The 26,815-nt window shown below is 43.9% G+C and overlaps 1 protein-coding gene across 2 annotated transcripts in view; it reads left to right on the top strand.

Annotated features, from left to right (window-relative positions):
• MAPK1 (mitogen-activated protein kinase 1) overlaps positions 1–26,815 on the top strand; it is a 105,658-nt gene that overhangs the window by 64,867 nt on the left and 13,976 nt on the right. For both annotated transcript variants that reach the window (XM_039462362.2, XM_074390883.1), the window contains exons 4-7: positions 6,947–7,063; positions 14,256–14,370; positions 14,670–14,801; positions 25,619–25,728. In XM_039462362.2, the coding sequence (XP_039318296.1) occupies positions 6,947–7,063; positions 14,256–14,370; positions 14,670–14,801; positions 25,619–25,728 (474 nt within the window). The remainder of the gene's footprint in view (positions 1–6,946; positions 7,064–14,255; positions 14,371–14,669; positions 14,802–25,618; positions 25,729–26,815) is intronic.

Genomic DNA, 26,815 nt, shown 5'->3' with positions numbered 1-26,815 from the left:
TTTGTCCAGGCCGGAGTGCAATGGTGTGATCTCAGCTCACTGCAGCCTCCACCTCCTGGGTTCAAGCAATTCTCTTGCCGAAGCCATTCCAGTAGCTGGAATTACAGGTGCCTACCACCACGCCTGGCTAATTTTTGTATTTTTAGTAGAGAAGGTGTTTTACCATATTGGCCAGGCTGGTCTTGAACTTCCGACCTCGTGATCCACCCGCATTGGCCTCCCAAAGTGCTGCGATTATATAGACATTTACCATCACATCTGGTCTTCACTAATGTTTTAAAAACATACAGCGGCCAGATGCTGTGGCTCATGCCTGTAATCCTAGCTCTTTGGGTGGCTGAGGCAGGCGGATCACCTGAGGTCAGGAGTTCAAGTCTAGTCTGGCCAACATGATGAAACCCTGTCTCTACTGAAAATACAAAGTGTGGTGGTGCATACCTGTAATCCCAACTGCTTAGGAGGCTGAGGTAGGAGAATCGCTTGAACCTGGGAGGCAGCGGTTGCAATGAGCTAAAATGGCGCCACAGTACTTCAGCCTGGGCAACAGGGCGGGACTCCGTGCATGCATCATTCTCTTGGGTATAAATGTGCATGCATCATTCTCTTGGGTATAATGTGAGAGGAAATAATCTCATTTCAAAGATGGGTATGGTATGTCACTGATTTGTTATAGTGAGCCTGTCCAAGCAGGGCAAGAGGCAGTGGCAGTTCAATGTGCATATGACAGTTGAGAGACCACCACATGGGGAGAGGACTAGTGTTTGCTGAAGCTCTGGGTTTACTGTGCATCTATCACATCCTCAGTGCCTTGTGATGACCTTGATGCCCATTCCCACCGACCCTTGGCCTAGGAAGTTTGTAACCTGCAGCCTCACTGACCTTCTGGTATTTAGGTCCTTTTGAATTTTCAAGAGGATTTCTTCAATTTATCTAATGGCTTCTGTGTTGCAAAGTGTTTTTTACTCTTCAACGCTTACCAAGATATCTTGAACCCTTACCCATATCAGCCATTCTCAGTGTCTTAGACCTTTGACTTTTGGCTCTGGCATCAGTCAAGGCCAGCAGAAATAAGCTTTGTTTTTGGTTTCTGTAAACATGTTTTTTGCTTATTATCTGAAGCTCTAAGACCCAGCAGACATTGACATCTCAGGACCCTTTTCGGATCCTCTCTTGTAGACTTTATTTTTCAGGGCCACGGTAACTCACCAGGGTTACAGACCCTATTTGGAGGTTTTGCTAACATATTTCTAGTGTAACTACCAGGGGATGTGAGCTATACCAGTCTGTGATCCTGTTTACTAGACTGATACCACAGAAATCCCAGTAGGAGTCACAGGATGCCAAGATTACAACATGTGAAAATTCTGGCTATGCCTGTGAAAGACTCTGATAGATACAAATAAAACATGATTATTTGGGGCTTCTTTTGTTTTTGAAATTTTGATTTTACACCTTACAAAAGGTATATTTTCTTGTACCATATCCTTGTTTATTTTCCTTTGTATGGAATTATACTAGTACTGCTTTTTTATTTTGTAGCCTTGGCTTTATGTTGGTTAGTGGCATGTAAATTTCGTTAGTCTTTGATATTATAGTGTTGAGAGACCTTTAAAAAAAAAAACACTTGTAGTGGCTCACTCCTGTAATCCCAGCACTTTGGGAGGCTTAGGTGGGTGGATCACCTGAAGTGAGGAGTTCGAGACCAGCCTGGCCAACATGGTGAAGTCTTGTTTCTACTAAAAATACAATATTAGTCGGGCGTGGTGACACATGCCTATAATCTCTGCTACTCAGGAGGCAGAGACAGGAGAATAATTTGAACTTGGGAGTCAGAGGTTACAGTGAGCCGAGATTGGGTTATTGCACTCCAGTCTGGGCAACAAGAGCAAACTCTGTCTCAAAAAAAAAAAAAAAAAAAAAAAAAACGGCCGGGCGCGGTGGCTCAAGCCTGTAATCCCAGCACTTTGGGAGGCCGAGGCGGGTGGATCACAAGGTCAAGAGATCGAGACCATCCTGGTCAACATGGTGAAACCCCATCTCTGCTAAAAATACAAAAAAAATAGCTGGGCATGGTGGCGTGTGCCTGTAATCCCAGCTACTCAGGAGGCTGAGGCAGGAGAATTGCCTGAACCCAGGAGGCGGAGGTTGCGGAGAGCCGAGATTGCGCCATTGCACTCCAGCCTGGGTAACAAGAGCGAAACTCCGTCTCAAAAAAAAAAAAAAAAAAGAAAATCACATGAGCTTTTCCTTGAACATGAATAGAGTTGTGTGAAGTCTTTTAGAGGTCTCAACCCCACATTTTCCTCTTTTTAAAATTATAACCCAGTAATTTTTGAGAGCCTACTATTTCTATGTCCCATATTAGGTATGGAGGATATGAATGATAAAACATAGCCTTCCTGCCGGGCGCGGTGGCTCAAGCCTGTAATCCCAGCACTTTGGGAGGCCGAGGCGGGTGGATCACGAGGTCAAGAGATCGAGACCATCCTGGTCAACATGGTGAAACCCCGTCTCTACTAAAAATACTAAAAATTAGCTGGGCATGGTGGCGGGTGCCTGTAATCCCAGCTACTCAGGAGGCTGAGGCAGGAGAATTGCCTGAACCCAGGAGGCGGAGGTTGCGGTGAGCCGAGATCGCGCCATTGCACTCCAGCCTGGGCAACAAGAGCGAAACTCCGTCTCAAAAAAAAAAAAAAACATAGCCTTCCTTACACCAACTAACTATAAAAATGGGTAATAATTAAAGAAAAGGATTGAATATTTTTCCTATCTTTCTGGTAAGAAATTCACTAAGATGTGTGTATTGCGGTAAGCCCCATAGCCCCAGTTGATGAACCATGTCTCTTCTTTAAAAGAAATGGCCAGCTAATAAATGTAGGCACAGTGGCTTATGCCTATAATTCTAGCACTTTGGGAGGTCAAGGCAGGGCTGATCACCTGAGCTCAGGAGTTCAAGACCATCCTGGCCAACATTGTGAAACCCTGTCTCTACTAAAAATACAGAAATTAGCTGGGCATGGTGGTATGCGCCTGCAGTCCCAGCTTGTTGGGAGCCTGAGGTAGGAGAATCACTTTAACCCAGGAGGCGGAGGTTGCAGTGAGCTGAGATCATGCCACTGCATCCCAGCCTGGCGACAGAGTGAGACTCTGTCTCAAAAAAAAAAAAAAAAAAAGTTACTCTTAAAGAATTTGGTCTTTATTCAAGAGGCAGAGGAAGTTGGTTAAAAGATTTTTGAGCCAGAGAAATGATTTATATTTTAGAAGTAATACTCAGACAGAAATTTAGAGGATGAATTGATTGCAGCAGGGAGACTAACCTTTTACCTAGGTCCAGACAGACTATATTTAATAGTCCAAACTAAGGCAATAGCAGTTGAGATACAGGAGAAGCAGTCAGTTCTAGAATCATTCTGGGTGGTTCCAGGTACAGTGCCCCTCTCCGCCCCTCAGATATGCTTGTTGGTTCCTTCTCTAGAGCACTGCCCTGGCTTTCCCAGGTCTTGCCATGGCTGATATGTCTTCACTATTTCAGTATCAATTCACATGGGTCTTCCTCAAAAAGTGCCTGTCCCTGTGCAATCACTCTGCCCAGTACCACTGTATTAGTTTTCTCTTGCTCTATAATAAATGACCCAAAAACATAGTAACCTAAAACAATTCTCATGTATTATCTCACAATTTCTGTGAATCAGGAATTCCAAGTACAATGAGAACAGTTGGTATCTCCAGTGTCTGGGCCTCCCCTAGAAGATGGGATGGTGGGGGCTGGAATGATCACTCACCTGCCCAGCTGTTGATACTGGCTGTCGACTGGAATATCTACGTATAGCCCAGGCAGCCTGGGCTTCCTCACAACATGAGTAGGGGTTCCAGGGACCCCAGTAGAGAGAGCTAGGTGGATGCCACATGGAGTTGTATGATGCAGCCTCAGAAGTCACACGGCATTATTTACACTGTATTCTGTTGTTTCTGGCAGGTACAGAGGTTCACCCAAATGCAAGGGGATGGAAGATCAACCCCACTTCTTGGTACAAGTTCAGCCAGAATTTGTTCAGCCAGAAGAGTGTGGGGTCTGAGTTATATTGGTGTGGCCTACTTTAGAAAATATAATCTGCCACAACTATGTTTAAAGTTAGGCGTAGCACTTATTTCTATCTTTATGTCACATTTGAGAATCCGATTAAGCCCTCTAAAATATATCTTATTTAGAAGAACCCATTTCTTTGTCCACGCTCTTCACTGCCTTCTGTGCCCAGCATCATACAGACTGGATGGATCAGACTTAACACACAGCTTTCTTTTTTCTGAGGCTGAGTCCCACGCTTTTGCTCAGGCTGGAGTGCAGTGGCATGATCTCAGTTGACTGCAACCTCTACCTCTCGAATTCAAGCAATTCTCAATTATCCTGCCTCACCCTCTCAAGTAGCTGGGATTACAGGCACGCACCACCACGCCCAGCTTATTTTTGTATTTTTTAGCAGAGACGGGGTTTTACCATTTTGGCCAGGCTGGTCTTGAACTCGACCTCAGGTGATCCACCTACCTCAGCCTCCCAAAGTGCTGGGATTACAGGCATAAGCCACTGTATCCAGCCTAACACATGGCTTTTGAGGGCTCAGTTACATCACAAACCAGTTCCTAGACAGATTTTTAAAAATCAGAATATAAAAAACCTACAAATCAGTGAGACCAAAGAATTGAAGCTGTTGCCTCCACATTCCATTTCATTTCTCAGCACTTGCCCCACCTTCACGTTTTCTACAGTCCTAGAGGAATATAGACAAAGGGAATGTGGAGATACCAGCTTCAATCCTTTGGCCTCCTTGATTTGTGGATTTCTTACATTCTGGTTTCCAAAAAATCTGAGATCTGTTTTGTGATCTAACAGCCCTCAAAAACTGTGTGTCAAGTTTAGACCCATCCAGTCTGTGTGACACGGGGCACAGAAGGCAGTGAAGGATCTGTGCTCACATTCTGTGGTTTGCCCTGGTTTTGCTCTGCTGACAAGGTGCATTATTTCTTCTCTGATGGTATGATTCAGAATGGGGCTTCAGGTGTCCGTTTACACAGTAGAAGGTAGCGTGGTAAGCTTTGGTTGGACTTGAATCAGAGAGGTGTGAGCCATGAAAAAGAGAAACTGTGTGTCACAGCTGTGTTGAAAAATTCAAACCACACACTGTCAAATGGATTGGTGATAGCCATGGCAAGTGATGGCTTTGCACGGCTTGGCACATTCTCCTTCAGATGTAAGAAGAAATCAGTCCTTCCTTGCTTTTCTGAGTTGGATTTCTTGTAATATAGGATTAGGTTGCTAATGAACCTCCTGGGCCTGAGTACCGGAAACTCTTCATGCAGTTTGCTTTTCTGGAATTTGTAGAAAAGTCTCTAAAGAAGCAAATAAGCTGCAAGTACACTGAAAAGCAGGATCAATCAAGCAGAAGTTAGAACTTAACTCTGATTCTCCCTCAAAAGTTATGGCCATGCCTCAACCAGATTCTCTGATAGGCTGTGACTGTCAGGAGTTGTAATGGGGGGCAAACCCAGCTTTGAAAAGAGAGGCCTAGGGGCTAAATGCAGGCTCACTCCTGTAATCTCAGCATTTTGGGAGGCCGAGGCAGGTGAATCACTTGAGGTCAAGAGTTCGAGGCCAGCCTGGCCAACGTGGCAAAACCCCGTCTCTACTAAAAATATAAAAAATTAGCCCTGCATAGTAGCATGCGCCTATAATCCCAGCTACTTGGGAGGCTAAGGCAGGAGAATCGCTTGAACCTGGGAGGTGGAGGTTGCAGTGAGCCAATCATGCCATTGCACTCCAGCCTGGGTGACAGACCAAGAGTGTCTCAAAAGGAAAAAAAAAAGGCCTAGGGCTCATAGTGGAGTTTTGTAGACAGAGAACTCAGTGGCTGGAGTTAATTGTCAGAGTCATGGAGGAGGGCAGGATTTCCTCCCCATTCCACCTTGTGTGAGTCCACATGGAAAGTGGCCTGTGGAGGAGTCACTGGAGAAGCAGGTTGCTATTGGCTCCTTTTGACAATGCAGAGACAATGTGTCAAAAGACAGGTAAATTATGCAACACAGATGTGCAGCTTTTCTCAGATGCTACACCTGAAGCAAGCAGTAGGAGCTTTGGGGTTGAAGGTGGTACCAGGGAGTGCCAGCCTCTAAAGTAGAGAACTCCCTGGTTCAAGTGATTCTCTTGCCTCAGCCTTCTGAGTAGCTGGATTACAGGTACTGCCACTACGTGTGGCTAACTTTTGTATTTTTAGTATAAACGGGGTTTCACCATCTTGGCCAGGCTGGTCTTGAACTCCTGACCTCCTGATTCACCCTCCTCAGCCTCTCAAAGTGCTGGGATTACAGGCATGAAACTATGTATATTTTTAAAATAAAATATTCTTCAGTATATGAAATTTTTTAAAAAAAAGCTTTGGGAGTAGGTTTGACAACCTGGAAGGAGAAGGAAGTGGGAAGAATCTTTGAAAATACTTATATTTAAAGACTAAGTAGAAGACTAGCAGAAACTAGAGTCTGAGAATACAAGGCCAGTGCAGATCGTTGCAGCAGTCCTGAGAGCTCCAGCAGGACAGGCTGAAAAAAAAGACACTGGGTGGTTTTGGTGACTTTACTCAACAGTTTGTGTCACTTCACCTAATTGAGATTGCTTTGTGCTAAGCAGATAATGAAAGGTAGAGATGCCTCTTAAAGTGTGTCCTATAAAGACTTCTTCAGCCTGCATCCTGGTCTCTAACATGTTGATTGCTTTTCAGGTTGTTGGGAAAATTAAATAATAATGAATTTGTAGAATGCCCAGCAAAGTAACTGCCACCTAGTAATGGTAGCAGCTATTTCATATCATTATTATTGCTATTGCCTTTTTTATTTTTGTGATGTTTTGATATGAAAGGTTAGCGTTTCTAAAAAGTTATCTTGTTTTTTTCTCTCTTAGATCTGTGACTTTGGCTTGGCCCGTGTTGCAGATCCAGACCATGATCATACAGGGTTCCTGACAGAATATGTGGCCACACGTTGGTATAGGGCTCCAGAAATTATGTTGAATTCCAAGGTAAGGACTAAGTTTACATAAAAAGAAAACCAGTAAGTAAGAGAACATTCTGGATGCATTGCAATAAGCTGTAAGTCTCCCTCTCCAGTCTCTGTTTTTACTTGTTAAGAGTTGGACTATCTGGCCAGAGCCAAGGTGCTGTGTGTCTTTTTTTTTTTTTTTTTTTTGAGACAGGGTCTATTCTGTCACCCAGGCCAGAGTGCAGTGGCACCATCATGGCTCACAATCTCAACTTCCCAGTCTCAAGTGATCCTCCCCGCCTCAGCCTCCAGAGAGTTGGGACTGCAGAGTGCACCACTACGCCTGGCTAATTTTTACACTTTTTTGTAAAAGTCGGGGATCTTCCTATGTTGCCCAAGCTGGTCCTGAACTGCTGAGTTCAAGAGATTGACCCGCCTCAGCCCCCACAAAGTGCTGGGATTACAGGCATGAGCCATCACACCCGCCCCCAAGGTGCTGTCTAAATTTTGTTCAGCATTGAACTTCTGGGCCCTAGGATTCAGCCTCTCTACCTCAGCTGGTATAGTGCTGATGGTTGTGGAGTAGGAGGGGGTGTGCCTCTCCAATCACTGTCACTATCAGTGGTTTGTGTCCCACTCCTTGGACAACTGTCCTGAAGTCCTGCCTGTGGCTGTCAGGTGCAGCCTGGGTTTGTTGTAGAGCAGGTGTCCCCAAACTACCGCCAGCGGGCCGCATGCGGCTCCCTGAGGCCATTTATCCGGCCCCCGCCGCACTTTAGGAAGAGGCACCTCTTTCATTGGTGGTCAGTGAGAGGAGCACAGTATGTGGCGGCCCTCCAACAGTCTGAGGGACAGTGAACTGGCCTCCTGTGTAAAAAGTTTGGGGACGCCTGTGATAGAGGTTTCATTAGTGTGTATTTCTCTGAACATGGACGAGGGCTGTTGTGTAAAGGTCAAATTTATCTGATAATGAAGAATGTCTCTTTGGCAGAATTATATCATAATTTGTTGTACTTGAAGTTCCTTCCTCTGTATCTGTGTGTGGCTGTACAGAGTGCATCCAGGTCTCATCTACACACTGCTACCAAGGTCTGTGTCTTGGTCATAAGAAATGATTTGAATAAGTCTATAAAAGCCCAAAAAAGTGAAATGTGACTTTTTTTGTTAGATTTATGAGCCAGGAGGCAAAAATTGAGGGCTGCTGTGGAGATTGAGATCCATTCAGTATTTTTATTGTCATTTGCAAATAATAAATGAATAAGGTGTGAAAATTGAGTAGTTAAGTGGGCCTGACATGCTACCTTGTATCTCAAGACTATAAGATTCTTAAACACAGTTCCATCTGCTATAATGTGAAGATACTTGAAGAAAGGCAATAAAAATAGACATTGGATCTCGTATCTAGGGCCCAGAGACCAGAAATAGTCCTGAGAGGCTTAATGGAAATGAAAGAACAGGTCTAATTGGTTTATAGGCTTCTTTTTCTTCCTCCATTCTCTATGAGTACAGATAAGCTATTAGATTTTTTCATAAGGAAATGGAATTTGTTTAAAGCATTTAGTTAGTTTTTCTTGATACCCTACATTTGTTCAGTTTATTATAAAAGTAAAATCTCATTAACATAAATTCCATTATAAAGAAGGATTTGGTGTAACAGATGTTTCAGAGAAGAAAATACCATGTTGGTTCTCTATAATTCTGTATCACAAACAATCCCACACAACACGTCCTTTCTCTGACTGGCCACGTGACAGCCCTTCTAAACAAGGAGCATTGGCATGCGAGTGTTCAGTGCCAGTTGTAAAGGGAGCTGTTGGTATGCCTTTGTCTTGGTGTGGCTTCTTGGTCTTGCGGTCTCCATTCTGATTTAGATGTCCCCACTGTCTTCACTTCTCAATCACCCTCCAGGGAGAGATAGCCAGAGAGGGTGTTCTTCAAAATGACCTGTATTTCCTTCTACTTGCGGGGTTACCAAAGTGAAAATTGACTGTCCATTTTTTCCTTATTTGCAATACCTGTAGCCTGAGAATGTTACTTCTAGAAGTTAACTTTGTTTTGTTCATTTTTACTGATGTAGAAAATTATCATACCCATAGAGAAGTGGAGAGTAAACACCCATATGCCCTTATCCTTGGTTCTCCAGCTATTAACATCTTGCCATATTTCTTATCCCTCCTTCCCTCTCTTACTGTTCCCTTTCTCTCTGTTCTTCTGCCTCTTCTCTTTTATCAGACCGTGTGACACTTCACCAGCATATACCACTTCACTCCTAGACCCTCTGTGGCATACTAATGCTCCTTACAAGGAGGATGTTCTTCCCCCAGCAAGAGTACCCTTAGCCATATGTAAAACAATCACCATTAATTCCGTGATATCCCATTTCTCCAAAAAAGTCTAGGTAACTCTGTTTTTAACACAGGATTTAATTGTTTCACATATAGTCTTAGTCTAGAACAGTCTTCTTGCCCTTCCTCTCTTCTTCAAGACATTTCAGCACTTTGCCACGTACAGATCAGTTGTTCAGCAGCGTGTTTCACATTGTGTATTCTTCAGATGGGTTCTTCTTGATGAGATGTAGCTTGCATGTTTCTTACACGACCACCATAGATTTCTGGAGATCGTGTATGTGAATCTCCTGTTTCCCAACGGCCTTCCCCCAGTGTCTCAGCACTTATTTCTGTTGGTTATAATATGGAGGATTATAAAATGGTAATTTTCTAAATTTATTCTTCCTTTTACATGTACTGGCTAGCATTCTTCTATGAAGATTTTTCCCTTTTACCCTTTCTCTTCCTGTGTATCCTACCTGTGTTTTAAAAACTGTAACGAATCCAGGATTTTTTTTTAATGTTATCTATTATCCTTTTCTTTTTCTTTTATTTATTTATTTTTATGTGTGTGTGTGTGTGTGTGTGTTTTGTTTTGTTTTTTTTGTTTTGTTTTGTCTTGCTCTGTCGCCTGTTGCTAGGCTGGAGTGCAGTGGCACGATCTTGGCTCACTGCAACCTCCGCCTCTTGAATTCAAGCGATTCTCCTGCCTCAGCCTCCTGAGTAGCTAGGATTATAGGCATGTGCCACCACGCCCAGCTAATTTTGTATTTTTAGTAGAAACGGGTTTTCTCCATGTTGGTTGGGCTGGTCTCGAACTCCCAACTTCAGATGATCACCTGCCTCAGCCTCCCAAAGTGCTGGGATTATAGGTGTGAGCCACCTCGCCCAGCCCATTTTCTTTTTTAAAAAACTCATATTGTCCCAGTTTTGGGAAGGTAGGGCACTCTATTTAAACATTTGTTTTTTTTTTTTTTTTTTTTGAGACGGAGTTTCGCTCTTGTTACCCAGACTGCAGTGCAAAGGCGCGATCTCGGCTCACCACAACCTCCGCCTCCTGGGTTCAGGCAATTTTCCTGCCTCAGCCTCCTGAGTAGCTGGGATTACAGGCACGCACCACCACGCCCAGCTAGTTTTTTGTATTTTTAGTAGAGACGGGGTTTCACCATGTTGACCAGGATGGTCTTGATCTCTCGACCTCGTGATCCACCCGCCTCGGCCTCCCAAAGTGCTGGGATTACAGGCTTGAGCCACCGCGCCCGGCCCACATTTGTCATGTTTTAGAGAGTTTCAGCTTTCAGAAAAGTTGCTCTGTTTAACTTGTTTAGGAAAGAAAAAAATTTAAAAAAAAAATTTCTGGGTGCAGTGGCTCACATCTGTAATCACTGCACTTTGGGAGGAGGAAGTGGGCAGATCACCCACCAGGAATTTGACACCGTCTCTACTAAAAATACAAAAAATTAGCCAGGCATGGTGGCAGGCATCTCTAATCCCAACTACTCAGGAAGCTGAGGCACGAGAATTGCTTGAACCTGGGAGGTGGAGGTTTCAGGGAACCAAGGTCTTGCCGCTGCACCCAGCCTGGGCGGCAGTGTGAGACTCTGTCTTAAAGAATAAAAAAGTAGGGCCGGGCATGGTTGCTCAAGCCTGTAATCCCAGCACTTTGGGAGGCCGAGGTGGGTGGATCACAAGGTCAAGAGATCAAGACCATCCTGGTTAACATGGTGAAACCCCGTCTCTACTAAAAATACAAAAAATTAGCTGGGCATGGTGGCGTGTGCCTGTAATCCCAGCTACTCAGGAGGCTGCGGCAGGAGAATTTCCTGAACCCAAGAGGCGGGAGGTTGCAGTGAGCCGAGATCGTGCCATTGCACTCCAGCCTGGGTAACAAAAGTGAAACTCCATCTCAAAAAAAAAAAAAAAGAAAAGAATGAAAAAGTAAAAGTTGCAAGAAAAGTATAAGGTAGCCATTCCCATCAAGATCCCTTGACATTTCCTCCCGTTCCCTCCTCTTTTTTTTTTTAAATCTCTGCCTCCCAGGTTGCAGCGATTCTCATGCCTTCCGAGTAGCTGGGATTACAGGTGTGGCTAATTTTTGTATTTTTAGTAGAGTTGGGGTTTCACCATGTTCGTCACGCTGGTCTCAAACTCCTGACCTCAAGTGATCCACCCACCTCAGCTTCCCAAAGCCAAAGTGGTGGGATTACAGGTGTGAATCACCACACCTGGCCTCTCTTTTTTTTAAACCTCCCCCTCCTGGACTCAGCTATCTCCCCCCTCACCTCCTGTGTAGCTGGGACTACAAGCTTGAACCACCATGCCCAGCTAATTTTTGTGTTTTTGTTTGTTTGTTTGTTTGTTTGTTTTTTAAATAAAGACAGAGTTTTGCCATGTTGGTCAGGCTGGTCTCAAACTCCTGGGCTCAAGTGATCCACCCCCCTTGGCCTCTCAAATTGCTAGGTTTACAGGCATGAGCCAACCAGGCCCAGCCAAGATCCCTTTAAATTTTTTAAAAATTATCAAGGAGCAGCTGGGCATAATGGCTCACGCCTGTAATCCTAGCACTTTGGGAGGCTGAGACGGGTGGATCAGTTGAGCCCAGGTGTTCGAGACCAGACTGACCAACGTGGAGAAACCCTGTCTCTACTGAAAATACAAAAATGCACTGGGCATAGTGGCACATGCTTGTAATCCCAGCTACTTTGAGGCTGATTCAGGAGAATAGCTTGAACCCGGGAGGTGGAGGTTGCAGTGAGCTGAGATTGTGCCACAGTACTCCAGCCTGGGTAACAGAGTGAAAAGGTCTAAGAAAAAAATTAACAACCCACACACATTTTTTAATATAGGTTATATCTATTGTTATTTACAGTATGAAACTTTAAAATGTATTAATTTTTAAATAGTAAATCCACTGCATGTTAACATAAGTTCTATGTTTTCCATAAGAATAAGTTTATTTTCTACAATAAAAACATTTTAGTGAGGCTAGGCATGATGGCTGAGGCCTATAATCCCAACACTTTCGGAGGCCAAGGCAGAATCACCAGGAGTTTGAAACCAGCCCTGGCGACATAGTGAGACTGTGTACAAAAAAAATTTTAAATCGGCTGGGCACTGTGGCTCACCCTTGTAATCCCAGCACTTTGGGAGGCCTAGGTAGGTGGATCATGAGGTCAGGAGTTCGAAACCAGCCTGACCAACATGGTGAAACCCTGTCTCTACTAAAAATATAAAAATGAGCCAAGTGTGGTGGCACACACCTGTACTCCCAGCTACTCAAGAGGCTGAGGCAGGAGAATTGCTTGAACCCAGGAGGTGGAGGTGACAGTGAGCTGAGATCGAGCCATTGCACTCCAGCCTGGGTGACACAGCAAGACTCCATCTCAAAAAGAAGAGAAAAGAAAAGAAAATTTAAATCAGCTGGGCCTGGTCGCATGCACCTATAGTCCCAGTGACTCGAGAGGCTGAGATGGGAGGATTTCTCAAGCCCAGGAGATAGAGGCTGCAATGTACCATGATCATGCCGCTGCAGTCCAGCCTGGGTGATAGGGTGAGACCCTCTCTTTAAATAAAATTTAAAAAAAACTTTTAGTGAGAAGAGTGGCATTATTTAAATTTTTGCAAGTCTGTTTAATGTCTGCATTAACAGTTGGATTCTCATCTGGTTTGGCATTCAATCTGTCAATTATGTTGTTTTGGTTTAAGTTAATAAGGAAAACTTCACACAGGTATGTATGTAGCTGATAAAAGGAGGGAAATTTTAGTAGTCTTTTTAGCTACTTGGGGCTGATCTTTGATACTACCCCCAATTTGAACAAGTGGTAGTTTCTTAAAGGTTAATTGCATTGTGGAATCTGAAATTTTATCAGTGAACTCTCTCTCTCTTTTTTTTTTTTTTTTTTTTTTTGAGATGGGGTCTTGCTCTGCCTCCCAGGCTGGAGTGCAGTGGTGCAGTTCTTGCCTCAATGCAGCCTCTGCCTCCTGAGTTCAGGTGATTCTCCTGTCTCAGCCTCCTGAGTAACTAGGACTACAGGTGCCCAGCTAACTTTTGTAGTTTTAGTAGAGATAGGGTTTCACCATGTTGACCAGGCTGGTCTCGAACTCCTGACATCAGATGATCCACCTGCCTTGGCCTCCCAAAGTGCTGGGATTACAGGTGTGAGCCACCGTGCCCGGCTGAGAATATTTTGAATAAGAGATTGGTAAAATATGATAGAGGTAGCACATACTGTCTGCAACCCAGAAATCAAGGTTTTTAGACTTTTTAAATTTTTTTCCAGTTCCAATTTATGACAATTCTGAATCTGTCTCAAATTGTTTCAAAAAAGGACTGATGTATACTTTGGAAATTCTAATCTAACAAGTTAATCAGCTATTATAGTGGTGGTGGTTGTTTTGAGATGAGTCTCACTCTGTCACCCAGGCTGGAATGCAGTGGCATGATCTTGGCTCACTGCAATCTCTACCTCCCAGGTTCAAGTGATTCTCCTGCCTCAGCCTCCCACGTAGCTGGGATTACAGGCACCCACCACCATGCCTGGCTAATTTTTTTGTAGTTTTAGTAGAAACGAGGTTCTATCATGTTGGCCAGGCTGTTCACAAACTCCTGGCCTCAAGTGATCTGTCCGCCGTGGGCTCCCAAAGTGCAGTGATGAAAGACATGAGCCACCATGCCTGGCCCATGTTAATCAACTTTGAAGAGAAAAATAAAATCACATAGTCTTAAACTGTTCAGCCTCTCATAAGAAAGCCAAATTATTATTTGTTTTTCCATGCTGCTTACAAGTCTGAGTTTGAGAGTCAACGGAGAAGTTCAAACTCCCATCAGCAATGCACCTGTCACACAGGAAGATCTCATCCTGTATGACCAGATGTCATTCTCAGTCTTTTCTGTTTCTCCTGCAGGGCTACACCAAGTCCATTGATATTTGGTCCGTAGGCTGCATTCTGGCAGAAATGCTTTCTAACAGGCCCATCTTTCCAGGGAAGCATTATCTTGACCAGCTGAACCACATTCTGGGTAAGGTTCCCAAGCCCTTCAGTAGCTAGATTTACTCACTTTGCCTGCGTACAGCTTACATCAAAGTCACTTCATTAAATTAAAGAGAGTTTAAAAACCCTTTAGCCTGTGTTAGGTTTGAATTTTTAACCTTCCCTGATTAAAAATGTTAAGGACTTTTGTGTAAAAACTTTAGAAAGGTAAGCATTGGGAGTGGTGATAAGACATTACTTATCAGGGTTCATCCTGACCCACAGTTAAGGGTATGTAGTCATTTGCCTTCGTCTTGATAACTAACAGCTAATTATTTTATCTGATAGGTATTCTTGGATCCCCATCACAAGAAGACCTGAATTGTATAATAAATTTAAAAGCTAGAAACTATTTGCTTTCTCTTCCACACAAAAATAAAGTGCCATGGAACAGGCTGTTTCCAAATGCTGACTCCAAAGGTAAATGTTACGTCATTGATTAGTTTTTTTTCTTAGGCTTAGCTTTGCATTTATTTGTTCAGTTGTTCAGTCACTAGCCGGAAAAGTGAGCCTGTAGCTATTTGATAATGCTTTCTTTAGTGCTCACTCTGAATTACTGTCTTCTCTTTTTTTTTTTTTTTTTTGGAAACAGTGGCAGTGCAGTAAGGGAGCCTGATAATGACCGTCCAGTTCTCCACTTTTTGGTTTCTTTGCTAATTTTAACTTGCATTAAGTTCACTTTTTTTTTTTTTTTTTTTTTTTTTTTTTTGAGATGGAGTCTTGCTCTGTCACCTAGGCTGGAGTACAGTGGCTGGATCTCAGCTTACTGCAATCTCCACCTCCTAGGTTCAAGCAATTCTCCTGTTTCATCCTCCCACATAGCCAGGCTTACGGGCACCCACCACCATGCCCAGCTAATTTTTTTTGTATTTTTAGTAGAGACAGCTTTTACCATGCTGGCCAGGCTGGTCTCGAACTCCTGACCTCATGATCTGCCCTCCTCAGCCTGTGAAAATACTGGGATTACAGGTGTGAGCCACCATGCCCAGCCTAAGGTCACATTTTTAGGTTTCAGGAAGTCTGGGACCCTGCAAACAAATTACACCTTTTTACCTTGTCACTTGATAATTTTTTTTTTTTTTTTTTTGAGACGGAGTTTCGCTCTTGTTACCCAGGCTGGAGTGCAGTGGCACGATCTCGGCTCACCGCAACCTCTGCCTCCCGGGTTCAGGCAGTTCTCCTGCCTCAGCCTCCTCAGTAGCTGGGATTACAGGCACGTGCCACCATGCCCAGCTAACTTTTGTATTTTTAGTAGAGACGGGGTTTCACCATGTTGACCAGGATGGTCTCGATCTCTCGACCTCGTGATCCACCCGCCTCAGCCTCCCAAAGTGCTGGGATTACAGGCTTGAGCCACCGTGCCCGGCAAGATGAGGTTTTATCATGTTGGTCAGGCTGGTCTCAAACTCCCGACCTCAAATGATCTGCCAACCTCGGCCTCCCAAAGTGCTGTGAATACAGATGTGAGCCACTGTGCCAAGCCTAATTTTTGCATTTTTAGTAGAAACATGGTTTCACCATGTTGGCCAGGCTCGTCTTGAACTCCTGATCTGAGGTGATCCGCCTGCCTTGACCTCCCAAAGTGCTGGGATTATAGGTGTGAGCCACTGTGCCCAGTCTAATTTTTGTATATTTTTTTTGTACAGATGGGGTTTTGCCATGTTGACCAGGCTGGTCTCAAGCAATCCTCCTGCCTCAGCTTCCCAAAGTGCTGGGATTACAGGCATGAGCCATTGTACCCAGACTAATTTTTGGATTTTTGGTAGACACAGGGTTTGACCATATTGCCCAGGCTGGTCTCAAAATCCTGAGCTCAAGTGATCCACCTGCCTCATCCTTCTAGAGTGCTGGGATTACAGGTGTGAGCCATTGTGCCACTTCTACCATATTCTGTGGGTCAAAGCAAATTGAACAGTTAGCCCAGATTCAAATGATGGGGAAATAAATCCGCCCATTGGTGGGAGGAGTTGCAAAGAATTTGTGTCATGTTTAATCTGTCATTAAGTTGTTTTTATATTTTTAAGATAACATACATAAATTCATTCATTCAGTAAATAGATTTGAATATCTGTTATGTGCCATCCAAGCTTTTAAGGCCCTGGACTTTAGTACCAGAAGTAAGAACCTGTTTGCAGATAGGAAGTCTGAGGACTCATTAAAAAAAAAAATTTAAAATTTGCTTACAGAGAACTGATAATCTAGATTTGTAAGAAAATGAATGGAAGACCTCAGGGAACTCGAGATAAAAACTTTCGCGGCCGGGCGCGGTGGCTCAAGCCTGTAATCCCAGCACTTTGGGAGGCCGAGGCGGGTGGATCACGAGGTCGAGAGATCGAGACCATCCTGGTCAACATAGTGAAACCCCGTCTCTACTAAAAATACAAAAAACTAGCTGGGCATGGTGGCGTGTGCCTGTAATCCCAGCTACTTAGGAGGCTGAGGCAGGAGAATTGCCTGAGCCCAGGAGGCGGAGGTTGCGGTGAGCCGAGATTGCGCCATTGCACTCCAGCCTGGGTAACAAGAGCGAAACTCTGTCTCAAAAAAAAAAAAAAAAAAAAAAAGAGCGATAAAAACTTTCAAGCTAGAATTTTTAAGTCCAGTTAATGACAGTTCACAGAAAAGAAAGTTGAAACACATCTTAAATATAAGAATGGTACTCATTTTTACTCACTATATAATATATAAACATTGAAAGGTCAGTAATTTTTTTAAACGCCCTCCTCATCACAGTAGCAAACACCAAAGTTTGATACCTTGTTGGCTGTGGGGAAAGGATGTTTTCGGAGAGAGCAGGTGGAGTGTAAACTGGTTGAGTCTCTGGAGAGGACAGTCTGGCAATTCTGTCACATGTCTTTCATTCTGGATATTGAAATTTTGGTCTACCAACCAAATAGGGGAGTGGCATTTAATTTGTTTTTCTGTAATTAAGAGTGAGATTGAAATTTTTTCGTGTTTGTTGGAAAGTTTTGATTGCTATATCCGTTAAACCAGCAGTATTTTAGATTTTTCTTTAAAGGAGTCTTAGCCTACAATTCTCTCAAATGACTTCAGTGAGGGGGAAGAAATTATTATTCAGCAGATGGTACTGGGCTAGTTGAATAGCTGTTTGGAAGAAAATCAATTCAGATCATTACTCACACATCAAAATGATTTCTAAAAGAATCGATTAAATTCTTACTTCAAAATATCATGAAAAACAGTATTTAGAGTATTCAGTGTTTTTCTGATCTCTGCATGGAGAAAGACTTTATAAGCTTTAAAAACAAATATCGGGCTGGGCGTGGTGGCTCAAGCCTGTAATCCCAGCACTTTGGGAGGCCGAGGCCGGTGGATCACGACGTCAAGAGATCGAGACCATCCTGGTCAACATGGTGAAACCCCGCCTCTACTAAAAATACAAAAAATTAGCTGGGCACAGTGGCGCATGCCTCTAATCCCAGCTACTCAGGAGGCTGAGGCAGGAGAATTGCCTGAATCCAGGAGGCGGAGGTTGTGGTGAGCCGAGATCACGCCATTGCACTCCAGCCTGGGTAATAAGAGCGAAACTCATCTCAAAAAAAAAAAAAAAAAAAAAAAAAAAAAAAAATCAAGGAAAGTGAGACATATAAAAGTTTAAAAGCTAAACCAAATTAGGTTAGCTGTGCACCATAGGTCTAAAATGTTCTAAATTGAGTAACATTGACCCTCTCCTGTTTTTTAGAAGGCATCAACGTGCAGCGGTTATAGCTGTTGCTCTGGAATCGGCCTTCTGAGTTTAAAACTAGGGATCTGCTACTTGGATTTTTGACTTTGGACAAGTTATTTAAGCTCTCTGTTTCATTATTTCCTCAATACAGAATTGGGACAATTTGTAGTTCCCACCTCACAGGATAATTAAAAGAGTTAAGGAATTATTATTAACTTTAGATTCACCATTAATATTATTAGTATCTAAAAGAGCAGGGACAAACCTAAGACCACAGTATATAAATAAATGAGCAAAGGACAAGAACACACAGTCTTCAGGAAATACTGAGGTTAGGAAAAGTATAGGAAGAGCAGTTCGGGTGACAGCAGTTGAGAATTTGGCTTAGTTTGTGTTTAATTTAAGACACCTGTTAAGCATTAGCAATAACCTAAATGCCAAATGTTAATCAAATGGCTGAGTAAATTATGAGACATCTACTTAACGGAATATTTTAAGGCCACTAAAAGGGATTTTTTACAAAGTTTTGATGGTGTGGAAAAATACTAATGAACAATATTTACTACGGTACTACGGGAAAATAAAACAGCTTTCGTCATATATAGTGATCTCAGCCTTCTAAAAGAAAATACAGGGCCGGGCGCGGTGGCTCAAGCCTGTAATCCCAGCACTTTGGGAGTCCGAGGCAGGTGGATCACGAGGTCGAGAGATCGAGACCATCCTGGTCAACATGGTGGAAACCCCGTCTCTACTAAAAATACAAAAAATTAGCTGGGCATGGTGGCGCGTGCCTGTAATCCCAGCTACTCAGGACGCTGAGGCAGGAGAATTGCCTGAACCCAGGAGGCGGAGGTTGAGGTGAGACGAGATCATGCCATTGCACTCCAGCCTGGGTAACAAGAGCGAAACTCCGTCTCAAAAAAAGAAAATACATAAGAAAAAATATTACAAAATATGTGAAAAGATAAGCAGTGGTTACCATTGAATGATGGTGCTGGTGGAGCAAGGGAATGTGGATGAGTTATTCACACAGACTGGAAGGCCAGGTTTGGTGGGTCAGCCATCTGAGGTCTTTTCAGTTCCACATAACAAGAACTTACTGGCCCAAAAAAGGGCTTTATTGGCTCTGATAACTGACAAGCTCAGTCGTGTGTGGTTTGATGGGCACAGACCCTGTTTCTAGAATCTGGACTTCTTTATCATCCAGCTTTGTCTTGCTCTGGACTGTCTTTTCAGCCAGCCTCTCTTCTCATGGTGGCAATAAGACACTTGACCTAATCATTGCAGCCATGTCTTGGGGCTGATTCTCATCACCTATTTGTTCTCAGCCTGGATACCATGCCTATCCGTGAACAGTTACTGTGGCCAAGGAGACCCAGGAGAATGTGGCCCAGCCAGTGTCACCACTCCCACAGCACAGCCCGGGAGTGGGGACAAGCCAGAGTGCTCCCCTATGGCAAGCACAGTTGGATGGATTAGAGGGGCAGTGGAAGCTGGTAGACACAACCAGCAGGTGACCCTGAGAGTAAAGGAATATAAGAAATTCTATTTTCAAAAAAAAAAAAAAAAAAAAAAAGAAATTCTATTTTCTTACCCCAATCCGCCCCCCATCTTTTTTTTTCTTCCTGAAGAGACAGTGTCTCCCTCTGTTGCCCAGGCTGGAAGGCTGGAGTGCAGTGGCATAATCACAGCTAACTATAGCGTGGAACTCCTGGGCTCAGGCAAGCACCATGCCTGGCTAATTAAGAAAAATTTTTTTTTTCTTTTCTTGTAGAGATGGGGTCTTGCTGTGTTTCCCAGTCCCATCTTAAACTACTGGGCTCAAGGGATCCTCCCACCACCATGCCCAGACCCTTTTTTTTTTTTTTTTTTTTTTAATTAATTAAAAAATGCAGTTTCAGGCCGGGTATGGTGGCTCAAGCCTGTAATCCCAGCACTTTGAGAGGCCGAGGCGGGCGGATCACAAGGTCAAGAGATCGAGACCATCCTGGTCAACATGGTGAAACCCCGTCTCTACTAAAAATACAAAAAATTAACTGGGCATGGTAGCGCGTGCCTGTAATCCCAGCTACTCCGGAAGCTGAGGCAGGAGAATTGCCTGAACCCGGGAGGCGGAGGTTGCGGTGAGCTGAGATAGCGCCATTGCACTCCAGCCTGGTTAACAAGAGTGAAACTCCGTCTCAAAAAAAAAAAAAAAAAAATGCAGTGTCTATAAGAAATCTGTCTCCATTTCTCAGATAACCTAATGTTTGAAAAGCTTGCAGACTTTGTTACTACCCATATAGATAACATCACATTGATTGTAAATGGAATCATAGGGCTATATGTTATTTTATTACCTACACAGAGTTGGATTTATTCATCTACAGCTTGGTCACCCTTGGCTCAAGATAGCTTTGGGAGGTGTTTAACCTGTGGTCTTTCAAATCATGCAAGAGATTGAAAAAAATAGAAAAACGAGATTGTAGCCAGGCGCAGTGGCTCATGCCTCTAATCCCAGCACTTTAGGAGGCCAAGGCGGGCGGATCACTTGAGCCCAGGAGTGTAACACCAGCCTGAGCAACATGGCAAAACCCTGTCTCTACCAAAAATACAAAAAATAAACCTGGTGTGTTGGCACACACCTGTAATCCCAGCTACTCTGGAGGCTGAGGTTAGGAGGATCGCTTGAACCCAGGAGGCAGAGGTTGCAGCCACCTGAGGTCGTGCCACTGGACTCCATCTTGAGCGATAAAGCGAGACCCTGTCCCAGAAAAAAGAAGAGTGAGATTTTAAGAAGTTGGAGAACACAAACCTTCAGCCAGTGATGGAATAGGGACAAAGAAAATAACTAGCACCATGTGATATTGCAGAAGCAGAGATGACATTTTGAGAAAATAGGCATGCACAGCAGTGTCCATGCAGCAGAGATGTCTAGCAAGATACAGACTGGAAAGTGTGGGTTGATTTTCCAGTTAGGGGTTTGTTGGTGACCATGCAAGAGGAGTTGAAACAGTGAGTGGAAGTGGGGAATTTGAAATGGAAAGGGGAGACAGAAATGACTGGCCCATGTGAGGGGAAGGGGTTGTGGACCAGGCCACAAATTGGGAAGGATTGACTTTGAGTAGAGAGAAGGTGTTTTTCTTGGCAATGTTGGTAAGGATGTGTGTGGATCTGGCTAGGAGGGAAGTCCAGGAGGATCACTCTTGGGTGCCTCAGTTTTCTGTGTAGTACTCTTAAGAAGATATGCTGAGAGTAATGAGGGTCAATTAGCAAGTGGGTTATGATTCAAGCTGTGCAGGTTGGGTGGAATCTGAGAGTAGAGGAGGGGGCCGACCAAGGCTTTCCTGAAACTGTTGAGGGCCTTGATGAGACTGAAAATCTTGAGTTTTTGTAGCACAGTAGTTACTGATAGTGTGCTCCTTAAACCCCTGAGGCCCCCGGGATCCTTTCAGTATGTCCACGAGATTAAAGCTGTTTTAATACTCCTCTTAAGGAGTTATTCACACTGCTCTCTGTGTTGCCATCTGCACTTGTGATATGGGAGCAGAGCCCTCAGCACCACTGCCACGCCCTAACAGCACAAAATCAGTGCTGGTAAAAAGTACTCACCATATTAAATCCATCCTTAATACATGTCTTGACAATGTCTATGTGACAAACGCTTACAGCATTGCTGCTGCATACTGAATGCAGTGGTTTTCTCAGGAAAAAGCACTTACGTAACTATTTGAGCAATGAGCGGAATTAACTGCTTTTTAAACAGCCTCAGTAGTTCTTAATGAGTGAGTGTAAAGGGTTCCTAAGATCAGAAAGTTTGAGAAGCACTGTTGAAGTGGCACAGTTTGCAAAATTCAGTCATTTTCTCTGGCCCTGCACAGAAGCATGAGTTGAAGATGGAAGTGACAGATTGCAGCATTGATTCAGGGTCAGAGTTTCACGAGTAGCCAGGATGGACCTGAAGAGGAACTGTGGAGAGCCAGTCGACTGGCCTTCCCCAGGTCCAGGCTAGGGCAAGAAGGAAAAAAGGATGATGGATTAGAACGAAGAGTTGGGGTCAAGTTGTTATATACTATTTGAAGTTAAAGAGAAGGGCCAGGCACAGTGGCTCACGCCTTTAATCCCAGCACTTTGGGAGGCTGAGGTTGGAGGATCGCCTGAGCCCAGGAGTTTGCGACCAGCTAGTGACACCCCATCTCTACAAAAAAATAAATTTTAAAAAAAATTAGCTGAGTGTGATTAACATGCACCTATAATATTAGCTACTCAAGAGGCTGAGGCAGGAGGATTGCTTGAGTCCAGGAGTTCAGTGCTGCAGTAAGCTATGATCATGCCACTGCACTCCAGCCTGGACCATAGAACAAAATCCAAACTGTTTCAAAAAACAGAGAAAGAGAAGGTATGGGATTCTGGAAGGTGGTAGGGAAAGTCGGGAATTGTGGTCAGGTGTAATACTAGCCTCAAAAGGACTTCCAGTCTTTTAGGAGAAATAAAACCAGTATTCAAGTAAGCATCCACACAGGCAGCCATGATTCACACTATCTGAATGTTACCAGTGGATACCATGTGCCGTGGGAGGAGGGAGGCCGGACACTCTGACTGTGGGATCAGCACCTGCCAGCTGCTTCCCATTTCTCTCCTTTTCTCCTTCTGTAGCTATAAATAATGCAAAAATAGCACTTGGAGTAAAAGAAGGCTGGAGATCTAGCCATTTTTCAAGTAGCAAATTTTTTTTTTAAAGCTGTCTTCCTTTGAAATTTATGCCTGGAGTTATAAGGGCCTAGAATTTATTTAACTTGGAACTAAACAGATCTGTTTTAGAAATGCTTAAGCTGCAAAAACATCCAGTTGGCTTGAAGTGCTTCTCTACTTAAAACAAGTTTGGGTAGGACCTCCCTGCCCCCAGTGGTTTAGAAGCAATGCTGTTAGAATCTCACTGTGGTCCAGGCCTCCTGGACTTTTCCTAGCACAGACAGTATATAACTGGGTGAAAAGCCAAATAACTTTTAATCTCCTTTCAAGCAAGTCCTTGAGAAAATGTCTGTGAGTTGTATGTGGGGAGGGTTGGTTGGAAGCAGGAAGCAAAGTGGGATTTATTACCTATATTATAGACCACAGGAATCTAAGATTCAGCAAGGATTATTTGTCTTATACACATGTCTACAAGTGTTCCTTGGAAGTAGGATTTGAGCCAGAGGTGTCTGGGTTCTTGACCATCAGACTTCTTTGTCCTGACCTTTGAGAGGGCCACTTACTAAACCTAGACAGTTTGTGTGCCCACAGACCCAGGGACACGGCCGTAAACATGACCACCTGTTCTACTACACGGACACTGCTTCAGTCACAGCAAAACCTGTCTAGATTCTGTACTCTGAAAAGTTCTCTAGGCTATAAAATAAAATATTCCATAATTTCCTAAAGTGCACTTGTATGTATTGAAAAGATTACAGGTAGAAACATAAATAACTTTTAAGTGTATTCTGTGTAGAATTTCTCGTTATGTCCAGCATGTGGTTTAGCATGTTTATCATCTCCTATTGTCTTAAGAGGTTGTATCAAGGGAAGTAGGGGTCAGGGCTGAACACGAATACATTCACAGCCCTTCAGTGACTTCAGGCGTCAGGATACCTCCCACCTCCACCTGACACCCAGGCAATCCCTTTGGAAGGTTTACTAGCTGCTCTTAAGGGTTAGGCAACATTTTTTAGTGAATAGTGAAAACTTACTTCTTGAAAGTAGTGAGCTAGAAGTGATTCCTTAAACTGATTATGAGTATTGTACCAAATTTTACACGATCTTTTATCATTCTAGGAATGGTGAGAAGGGACATACAATTTAATTTTAAAAATTTTTAAGAAGAAATAAATGGCCGGGCGCGGTGGCTCACGCCTGTAATCCTAGCACTTTGGGATGCCGAGGTGGGTGGATCACCTCAGGTCAGGAGTTCAAGACCAGCCTGGCCATCATGGGGAAACCCCATCTTTAAAAAAAACAAACAAACAAAAAGAAGAAATAAGTGGTATTTTATCCTTCTGCTTTTAGGGCTTAATAGTATGTGCTAATTTGCAGATGGATGAAGTTGACATTGCCACCTACCAAAAAACCTAATAAGAAATGATCATTGTCGGAAAAGAGGCTCCATTAAGTAGTGCCAGTGTTTTTGTTTTTGTTGTTATTGTTTTTTTGAGACAGAGTGTCACTCTGTCACCCAGGCTGGCATGCAATGGCATGGTCTCAGCTCATTGTAACCTCCATCTCCCAAGTTCAAGTGATTCTTCTCCCTCAGCCTCCCGAGTACCGGGACTTCAGGTGTGTGCCACCACACCTGGCTAATTTTTGTATTTCTTTTTAGTAGAGATAGAATTGTACTGTATTGGCCAGGCTGGTCTCAAACTCCTGACCTGTGATCTGCCCACCTCAGCCTCCCAAAGTGCTAGGATTACAGGTGTGAGCCACCATGCCCGGCCTGTTTTTGTTTTGTTTTAGTGTCACTATATTGTCTAAAAATTTGTATTTCTTTATTGATTGGCTAGTTTTTCAGACTAGTTGGAGTCTTGGAGGCTTGGATTTTTGGGGGTACCTTAGGCTGTGAACTAGGACCTAAGGGAAGAGAGAGTATCTTCTTTCTTACCTGTGCCATATCTTGAGGCTCTTCTTGGGGTTTAATTTGAAGAAAGGACCTGCTACTTAAATTGAAACCAGTAGTCTGAGCGTCATTAAATACAAGGATACATGAAATATTTTAAAAGAGAGCCCATTTACTATCTTTTTACCAGAACAATAATGTATTCTTTAGCATGTCATGTATTGTTTCTCGGTACACCTACTTCTGCTACTAAACACAGAGTGTTTCCTCACATTTCTCTTAACTCTTGTCCCAGCCACTGTTCACTTCAGCCGTCCTTGTGACTGAGGTGGTGCCTGGGGGCCAGCTATGGCGGCCGTTAGGATGAGCTGCTTGTCAGTGCGCCTTCCGTCAGTCTAGTTGATCCACATTTGTTTCTGCTGCTGCACCCTAGGGGTGAAAGAACTGCTCAGCTGTTGACTACTGGCCCAGGCAGAAGAGGACGTAAGGCATTGGGCCTTGCAGAAAGACTGAGCTGCAGAGTTGGCTGGAGGGTCTTTGGGTCACACTTGTCTCTCAGCCAGGACCTGGAAGAAGAATATTTTCTTCTATGACCTTGGCTACCTGTTCTGTGTGTCAGGAGACAGACCATGATGAAAATGACTTCTGGGTTGATTTGAGAAAAGTACATACATAAAATCTTTGCCTTTGAGACCTGCAAAGCAGAATCATATTTTAGGAAAAGTCTAGGTTTTCTAGGCAGACCTTAGTTTGGATTCTGATTCTTGCTCCTTTCTGAGTGATGAGGTCTGCGATTGTCAGATGGTTGGTCCCTACATTCACCATCTCAGGAGACTCGGAGATATAGTCAGCACCCTGTGTGCTGGCTGCTCTCCCCATAGTCATGCTCAGCTCAGTTGGTTTGTGGGTAAGTTTACTTGAACAGGACATTGAAGTCTTTCCATGACTGCTCCTTCTCTCACCACTGCAAAACCTTTCTCTTTATAGCTCTGGACTTACTGGACAAAATGTTGACATTCAACCCTCACAAGAGGATTGAAGTAGAACAGGCTCTGGCCCACCCATATCTGGAGCAGTATTACGACCCGAGTGACGAGGTAAGAGCTTATGTTCCTGGCTGCTGCTTCAGGGACATCGATCAGCCAGCAGTAGACCCAACCATATCCTGCTCAGATTTACCTGAGATGTACCTGGTGCCATACCTGGTTCTCCCAACAAGCCCACCTTTGCCTTGAGGATGAGTGCTTGTGTGGTACAGCTTGAAACCTCCTCCCCCCATAACACTCTGTCTATCTCAGAAGACTTCCTCTAGTCCACCTGCAACAGATAGTAGCGGGGGAAATGTGTATATAAAGGAGACTGATGGACTAATGTGGAGCACAGAGAGGGCAACGGTTTGAGACTGGAGGCCCTTGTCATGGTGTGACAGGAAGAGACACCTGAAGCGATGTGCTGGCTCTGAGGATGGCCAGGGTGAAGAGGAGGTGGACAGCCTGCTGACAGGGACAGCATGCAGAGTGAGGAGGGAAATCAACCTGGACAGTTCCCACTGTGGCTTGGCGACTCCATGTTGGGTGTGCCATTCCCTAGAGACAAAGACACGAGAGCCTGTTGTAAGAAGTGATGAGGCTAGAGTGGATGTGGCAGCTCTTCAGAGCAGGGTGGGCATTCGAGTAGTAGACACTGCATGTCATGTTCTCCCCAGGACAGTCCTAGTGGCTTAGCTCTCTGGTTCCTCTGTGGATTCAGTTTTAACTTTATTCTCTGGAAGGTAACAAAGAAAAATGCAGTATAAATCAAAAGTTTGGATTGTTCTAGTTGAGGTTCATGCACAGAGAATAGTCTTTACCCTCTGATTTTTTAAAGAATTAGCTTCCCCTTCCACATCCATCTCCCTAACCCCCAGCAACAAGTGAGGCGGCTTTCAACATAGCCAGTAACACAGAATAGATGGGAATATAGGTTTGGGGCTCTTCTAACCTTGGTGGGCTAAAAATTTCCCAAGCTTCCAAGTCCAAATCAGCTGGCTGGGGTGGTGGAAGACACATGTAGGATACCTGCCTTTATCCAAGATTCATAGCCCTCCTTCAGAGTGAGCTTATTTATTCTTCTGGACAGGAATCCTTCTCCTTTTCAGATGGCCAAAGCTTAGTGTAGAGTTTGGGGTCCTTGCTTTCTCCCACT

Source organism: Saimiri boliviensis, chromosome 21, assembly GCF_048565385.1.
Source record: "Saimiri boliviensis isolate mSaiBol1 chromosome 21, mSaiBol1.pri, whole genome shotgun sequence".
Lineage (NCBI taxonomy): Eukaryota > Metazoa > Chordata > Mammalia > Primates > Cebidae > Saimiri > Saimiri boliviensis.
Note: the sequence above shows the minus strand (reverse complement) of the source record. Positions and strands in the feature narration are given on the sequence as shown.